Below are 8,624 nucleotides of genomic sequence, written 5' to 3'. Positions count from 1 at the left end.
TTCAGACAAAACCTCAATCCTTGGATTCTTCTCTGAGGTCTCTTTGAGATGTTATAGGAGGAAAACTACATTGCAAATTATTTTTCCTGCTCTGCATTCATTTTGTGGCAAGTTTTTGTCTGTTTGTGGAGGAAATCTTTAAATCCTAGAGGTTTCTGACTTTCTTCACCATCTTCACCAAATATACCTATTTTTAGCTTTGAAAATGCCAGCGCATGCTAGCAATCTGTCTTATTTTCTTTATTTTCATCATTATTTGGGAGGTAGACTATAATAGAGCAGAGTTAAGCCATAACTTGGAGTCATGGATTATTCAATACAAGAATTGTGGTCCAAACTGCTAAAATACAATTGAGAAATCTTTGGAAAAATAAAGAAAAATCCAAAGAAAAAGGACAATATTGCATTTTGAGACAAATTCCATATGCCACCTATAAGAATCCTTAGATAGGAATTAATACTATTCACTTCCCTTTGAAGTTGACACCCAGACAGAAATGATGAAATGCAGAATTGACTTCAGGGAGATCAGCCTTGAGATTCTACCTTTGGTATTGATTAGCCATGTGATCTGGTACAAGGTATTTATCCTTAATTCTTCCTGATTTCTCAGTTGTACAATATGATAATTATCCTCAGAATACTTGTCTCATATTATTTCTCTAAGATTCTAACATCAGATATATCAAACATTTCAAAAATTTTAAGACATGATATGAATGATAGTGTTGGTAAAATGATAATGATCATAATAATGATGGCGATGAAATACGTTTATCCTTAGTTATAGAAGAACACTATGAAATCAAAGAGGTGATACAAAGATATGTAGATGAATTGCATTTGAGAGAGAGGAGTACTGTGCCAATTTATATGTCTCACTTTCTCCTCTTGAACCATCTGGATCAGGAGAACTGGAGTTGACCCTGGATGTGAGGTAATCAGGGTCTTACCCAGGGTCAAACAACTGGCATCAGAGACCAGATTTGAAATGAGGTGCTCCTGATCTCATGGATGGTGCTCTACCCTCTGCACCATGATGATTATAATGGTAATGATGCTGCTGCTGCTGTTGCTGATGCTGATAATGGTAGTGTAAGAAGAACTGTGGGAAAATGGTGAAATATAACAAACATTTCTTGACTCCCCAGATTTTCTCAACAAACACAGAAAATAACTAAGAAATGAATTTGAATCAACAAAAATATAGAGATAAAACAATTATTCCCCTAAGATAACTTGAGAGGGCCTGACAAAAGGCAGAACTTCCAGAGGCTGAGATTTGCCCTGAGTGAAGGTCAAACATATCCAGGTTCATTAACAAGCAATAGCTTCTAAGGGCATCTCAAGTGGAAAACAGCCCAGGGCTCAAGAAATTTCATTTCAAAACTAAGCAGAAGTGATCCCAGAATGTGAATTTGCATGAAGAAGAGAGAACAAATATCTGGTAAGTGCATTAACTTAGAAAACTGTCATTTTATGAGGGCAGTGTGATTCTCTGTCCTTCCCTGTAGGGAAGGAAAAACTGGGGTTAAAATCCTTGTTATAATAATAAAAGGGTAAAAAAATGAATAAGCAAAGGAAAATTAATTTGACCATCAATAACCACATTGGTGCCAAAGAGGATCTAGGTTCATACTCAGAGGAAGACAGTGAGATAAAAACAAAACCAAAAAAACACAAATAAACACTCATAAAAAATGCTGAATTCAATGATCTTAGAAAGGCTTGGAAAGACTCCTACAACATAATGAAGGGTGAAGGGAAAAGAACCAAGAGATCTTTGTATATGATAGCAGCATTAGTGTTTTAAGAATAACTTTGAGTGACTAAAACATTTTGAGTAAAATAAGTACATAAATTAAAATTAAAGTATTTATGAAAATACTGTGTACATTAAAAGAATGAGTTAACAAATGAAAAAATATATAAAACAGTTTTATACATACACATACATACATATGTATACACCTATTTGTCAATTAGAAGTCATATGTAAAAAAAATGGGAAGGAAGACCAAAAAGGAAAAAGGAAAATCATCTAATAAATTTAGTATATATTTAAAAATGATAGCATGCAGACATTGATTTATAATCACATGTATAATCATGCTTTTTTCTAAAATACTTTGATGCAAATATTTGTTTTATTCAATACAATAAAAAATAAAAGTAATTTTAAAAGTAATTATGATAGTGATCATGATGGTCATGATGATGATGATGATGATATGAATAAAACAAACCTTGGTTGGCTCAGGGAATTTTTACTACTGAATTTGGTTTATTTGCATATCTTAAAAATAGTTCTCCCCCAAAGTTCTGTTTATTATCACTTCATTAAAAATGTTCCTTACTATTCATTTGAGATAAAAGACCAGTCTTTGAGAAGCTGAATTAGCTTCCTGATTGTCTATCAAGCTAACACACCAAATAGGAAAGTAACATGAATATAGAACTACCCAGATGAGCACTTCAGGTTTTTTTTTCAGCACTTCTGTCACTAAACTAATCACCCCGCTACTCAGTTAATACAGGTAATTTGCTTCACTGATTTCTTTAATTGCAATTTTTTTTTACCTTAATTATTGAAATAACTTTTACAGAAATATATTGTTTTGCAACCACAATCTCAGGTCTGGATTTTGATTTTCTCTAACTTTCCCTTTTGGAAACTTGTCTTTTAGACTATAGGTGAAAAAAGGAATAATACTGATGAGGGGAGAAAGGAATCAGACTTTTGCAAGAGATTTCATCTTATTGGGATTATTGGCTCCAAATCAGTATGGGTTGCTTTTCTTAACACTTATTCTCATCATATTTGTGATAGCAATTATGGGAAATACAATCTTGATTCTTCTTATCCATCTTGATCTCCGGCTCCACACTCCAATGTACGTCCTTCTCAAACATCTCTCCTTCACGGATATCTTGAACATCTCCAACATTGTTCCCAATCTGGCCAGTAACTACCTATCTGGCAACAAATCCATCACATTTGAAGGTTGTGGGTTTCAGATCTTCCTCTGTTCCAGCTTCGTCGGTACTGAGTGCCTTATTCTCACAGCCATGTCCTATGATCGCTATGTAGCTATCTGCCATCCACTGCGTTATCCCTTTCTCATGAACCATCGAATCAGTGTCCTTATGGCTGCTGGCTGCTGGCTTGGTGGAATCATCAACTCTTCCATTCATACAATTTATGTAATGCTCCTCCCATTTTGTGGCACAAGGGCCATTGAGCACTTTTTCTGTGACATTCCAGCTTTGTTGAGACTTTCCTGTGTTGATACATCACAATATGAAGGAGGAGTCTTTGTAAGTGCTGTATTCTTCCTTCTAATTCCTTTTATCATAATTCTTTTCTCTTATGGCAAAATTCTCCATATCGTGCTTCATATGAAATCTGTAGAGGCCCAGAAAAAAGCCTTCTCCACTTGTTCCTCCCACCTGACTGTGGTTATAATATACTATGGTTCAGCTTTATTTACATATCTGAGACCTAAATCTTATCATACTCCAGGTCAGGACAAAGTCTTAGCCATTTTATATACTATTCTCACTCCCATGCTCAACCCTATCATCTACAGTCTAAGAAATAAAGATGTCTTATGTGCCCTGAAGAGGATTTTAGTTAAAATAAGTAGTCATAGAAATGAATATTTTTTAAAAATTAGATTGAATTGCCTTGGATAACCTATTAGAAATGGGTGAAAAATATTACAAGTAGATTCATGCTTTTTTTGTGGGCTGATACCAAAAATGATGCTTCCTTCTATCTTTAAATATATGTCAAAATCACACAACCAACTCACCTATATGACATGCCAAGGAAAATATATTTATTTGTTGAATTTATTTCATGACCACTGGTAAAATTTACATCAAGAATGATGCTTAACCAAGATCAAAAGAAATGTAGTAAATTGGGAAACAATCTTTACAACTAATGATTCTGACAAAGGACTCATTTCTAAAATATACAGAGAACTGAGTCATATTTTTAACACAAAAAGCCATTTCCCAATTGACAAATTGTCAAAGGAAATGCAAAGGCAATTTACAGATGAGGAGATCAAAGCAATTCTTAGCCATATGAAAAAATGCTCTAAATAATTAATTATTAGAGAAATGCAAATTAAAGCTTCTCTGGGGTACCACCTCATACCTCTCAGATTGGCCAATATGAGCAGAAAGGATAATGATCATTGTTGGAAGGGATGTGGGAAATCTGGGACACTATTACACTGTTGGTGTTGCTGCAAACTCATCCAACCTTTCTGGAGAGCTATTTGGAACTATGCCCAAAGGGCAAAAAAAATGTGCATACCCTTTGACCCAGCAATACCACTACTGGGTATATATCCTTAAGAGATGAAAAAAATGGTAAAAACATTACTTGTACAAAAATATTTATAGCAGCCCTGTTTGTGGTGGCAAAGAATTGGAAATCAAGTAAATGTCCTTCAATTGGTGAATGGCTTAGCAAACTGTGGTATATGTATGTCATGGAATACTATTGTTCTATTAGAAACCAGGAGAGCTGGGATTTCAGGGAAGCCTTGAGGGATTTGCATGAACTGATGGTGAGTGAGATTAGCAGAACCAGAAAGACACTGTATATCCTAACAGCAACATGCGAGTGATGATCAAACTTGAGGGACTTGCTCATTACATCAATGCAACAATCGGAGGCAATTTTGGGCTGTCTGCAAAGGAGAGTCCCATCTGTATGCAGTTAAGGAGCTGTGGAGTTTGAAAAAAGTTCAAGGTCTATTCCCTTTAATTTAGGAAAGAAACTGATATCTTATTGTCTGATCTTGTTACCTCTTAGAATTCTTGTCTCTTTACTAAGGATATGATTTCTCTCTCATCACACCCAATTTGGATCAAGGTACAACATGGAAACAAAGTAAAGACTGACAGCTTGCTTTCTGTGGGGTGGGGGAAGTAAGATTGGGGGGAAAATTGTAAAACTCAAATACTATCTTTAATAAAAATTAATTAAAAAAAGAATGATGCTATGATTCATGTTTAATTTCCTCCATATTAGACAATAAACTCATTCATTTGTTGAAGGTAACAACCAGATGCTAAATTAAAATTTAAAAGTTCTGTGATTTATGACATAATATTCCATCATCAATACTGAATCAAAGATGTTCTCAAACTGCTTTTTTATTAGCAGCATCATTTATGAGTCTGAATTATTGATTGATATCTGAATTCACTCTGCTTTTATAAAATGTAATACTTCTGTAACTTTTCATCATTTTTTATTTATTCTTTATCACAATTTTTTGTAATCTATCAACATGCTAAAATCATTTATATGTATAACACATATATATAGACATAAATATATTTAGATATGGCTTTGAACATGCATGTGTGTATCTTAATGTTATCAATTTATTTTTCAACATTTGCAACTACTACTTCTCGTTTTTCCTAAATTACTAATACCCCTTTTTTCCAATAGGTATCTAATAGAACATGAAGTCCTAGGGAGCCTAGTCAGTCTACCATTTCATTATCTTTTCTTTGTGGTTATAGTTTTTTTGCAATCAGTAGCCACTGTACCCTTCTCTTCAGTCCTTCTCGCCTTTATCATCATTAACCTCTTTGTATTGTCTTGAATAATCGCCATCTTTTATTATCCTCAGTACTACATTCACTCTGCTGAACAAAAATGAAGAAAATAATGTATTTATTCTGAATGGAGCAACTATACATTGATGATTCAGAGCTTCAACTGGGCACATACTGTAGGACACTTACTAGGATATTCTACTACATATGCCTTGTCAACTCACTTCCCATAATTGCTCTTTTAAACATTTTCATTAATCCTGCTGCCTCATCTGGCTCTCCCTCTTCCTGCCCCAGCTCTCTCTACTGAGATATTTATCTCACATTTTGCAAAAACAATTAAACAAAAAACACTTTTTCTTTCTTCTTCTGCATCTCACATCACTCCTATGCTTTTCCAACTATCTCTTTCAATCCATCTTTCATGATGAATCTTTACTAAAGCCAACCCTTCCACATGCTTACAGAATTCATTCTTAAGATGCAGGGGGTGGAGCCAAGGGATCCAGTCTTAGGAGCTCTCTGATAAAACTCATAAGCTTAAGAGTCTAACTAAACTTTCGAGAGACAGAACGCACAAAGGGACCCAGAGAGGCAGTTCTCCTACTCAAGGTAACCTGGAAAAGAGCAGAAAGGCTCTGCTACCTAGGGTCGGAGGGGTGGCCAGCCAGAGCGAAAGAACTTCAGCCTCTGGGAGGCAGCCCCAGGGCTCTGGGAGCTATGGCTCCCAAAAGCGGGGGAGTGTCCTGAGCTGCACCCTGGGGAGCACTGGGCACAAAGTGGGGGAACAGCGGGGGACCTCTGCCTGAGAGAGCACGTGGAGCCCAGCCCTCAGGGCACACAGGGAGCAGCTTGGTCTTTTGGCAGCCCAGACTCAGAAACAGAGGCAGGGGAAGCTGGTAAGCAGGAGCCCCCAGGGCATGAGCCCACTGAGCTGAGGGAGGGGAGTGAAGAGAGAGAGACTGCCCAGCTCTGTCCTCTGCCACTGGAACAGGACTCTGGGGCTCTGACCACATTCAGATCCTGATCCCAGTCTAGGCCCCCCTCCATAGAACAACAGGGCCCCCCCACCTTGGCCCTGTGGCATAGGGGGGCGCTTATGGTCATTCACAGACCAGTAGGGAGGACAGAGCCTCACACACTGAGACCCTTGTGAGAGTGTCCCAAAAGCTCAGGAAGCACCCCCAAACCAGTCCCAGGCTGGGAAAATGAGCAAGCAGAGAAATAAGAGGAAGACTATAGAGGAATATTTTGCAAATGAGCCCAAGAAGGATCAAAATACTCAGTATGAAGATGAGGAAGCACAAGCTCCTATATCTAAAGACTCCAAGAAAAACAGAAATTGGGCTCAGGCTATGACAGAGCTCAAAAAAGACTTTGAAAATCAAATGAGGGAGTTGGAAGAAAAACTGGGAAAAGAAAGGAGAGAGATGCAGGAAAAACATGAAAATGAAGTCAGCAGCTTAGTCAAGGAAATTCAAAAAAATGCTGAAGAAAATAGCATGCTAAAAACCAGCTTAGGTCAAATGGATAGAACAGTTCAAAAAGTTATGGAGGAGAAGAATGCCTTAAAAAGCAAAGTTGGCCAGATGGAAAAAGAGATAAGAAAACTCTCTGAGGAGAACAAATCCTTCAGACAAAGAATAGAATTCAGGGAGATTGATGAATTTACCAGAAATCAGGAATCAATACTTCAAAACCAAAAGAATGAAAAATTAGAAGAAAATGTGAAATATCTCATTGAAAAAAAAAACAATTAATATGGAAAACAGACTTAGGAAAGATAATTTAAAAATTATTGGAATACCTGAAAGTCATGATCAGGAAAAGAGCCTTGACATCATTTTCAAAGAATTACTACATGAAAATTGCCCTAATATTCTAGAAGCAGGGGGGCAAAAAAGAAATGGAGAGAATCCACCGATCCCCCCCGAGAAAGAGATCCCCCAAAACACCAACCCCTAGGAATACTATAGCCAAGTTCCTGAACTCCCAAGTCAAAGAGAAAATATTACAAGCAGCCAGAAGGACACAGTTCAAATATTGTGGAGCTGCAGTCAGGATCACACAGGACTTAGCAGCAACTACATTGGAAGCTCATAGGGCTTGGAATACAATATACCGGAAGGCAAAAGAGCTTAGAATGCAGCCAAGAATGAACTACCCAGCAAAGCTGAATGTCCTCTTCCAGGGAAAAAGATGGACTTTCAATGAACCAGGGGAATTTCAAATGTTCCTTTTGGAATGCCAGAGCTGAACAGAATGTTTGATCTTCAGATACAGGACTCAGGTGAAGCATGGAGATTGGAGGAGAAGGGGGAAATATGAGGGACTTAATGAGGATGAACTGCATGTATAGAAAAATGATACTGATAATATTCATAGGAACCTTCTCAGTTAATAGAGCAGGTAGAGGGAGCTTTTATAGTTGAAGCACAGGAGAAAGCTGGATTTGAAGATAAAATATGGTGTAAAAATGGAGTCAATAGGAAAAAAAGGGAAATGGAATGGGAGAAAGAAAAAGGAGAGGGGGAATAGTCCAACATATTTCACATAATAAGATTTTTTTTATTACAATGAGCTATTGCAATGATATGGAAGGGCGGAGGCAAGGGGGAATGAGGGAACCTTTGCTCTCACCTGAGATGGCTAGGAGAGGAAACAACAAATATACTCAATGTGGTATAGACATATGGAGTAAGAAGGAGGCGGGGAGCAGGGGGAAGGGGTGGGGATGTGAATAAAGGAGGAGAGGATGGACCATGAGGGGAGAGTGGTCAGATATAATACATTTTCATTTTTACTTCTTGCAAGGGGCTGGGATTGGAAGGCCTGTCCAGGACCATAGGGCCAGGTGGATTCTGAGCCTAAGGGGTGCTATGGGGGCTCAGGGCTTCTTGGCCCCAGGACCAGGGATCTGTCTGCTGCACCACTCAGTGACCCAAATATAGTACATGGTAGTGGAGAAATAAGAAAGGAGGGAGTTGGGATCAGCAATGGCAATATTGGAAAAATATGGAAGTAACTTTTGT

General features: G+C 37.6%; 1 protein-coding gene across 1 annotated transcript; it reads left to right on the top strand.

The window, feature by feature from the left end:
* The first annotated feature begins 2,715 nt into the window (after positions 1-2,715).
* On the top strand, positions 2,716-3,696 carry LOC141509637 (olfactory receptor 2AJ1-like). The gene has a single exon (XM_074219329.1). It carries the CDS (start codon positions 2,716-2,718, stop codon positions 3,694-3,696), a length of 981 nt encoding a protein of 326 aa, XP_074075430.1.
* The last annotated feature ends 4,928 nt before the right edge of the window (positions 3,697-8,624 follow it).

The sequence above is a fragment of the Macrotis lagotis genome, chromosome 1 (assembly GCF_037893015.1).
Source record: "Macrotis lagotis isolate mMagLag1 chromosome 1, bilby.v1.9.chrom.fasta, whole genome shotgun sequence".
Classification (NCBI taxonomy): Eukaryota; Metazoa; Chordata; class Mammalia; order Peramelemorphia; family Peramelidae; genus Macrotis; species Macrotis lagotis.
This window is presented reverse-complemented; position numbering and strand designations above follow the sequence as displayed.

Bases quoted from the DNA above. Each gene is read 5' to 3' on its own strand.
- LOC141509637 (XM_074219329.1), top strand. From the start codon at position 2,716: ATGAGGGGAGAAAGGAATCAGACTTTTGCAAGAGATTTCATCTTATTG.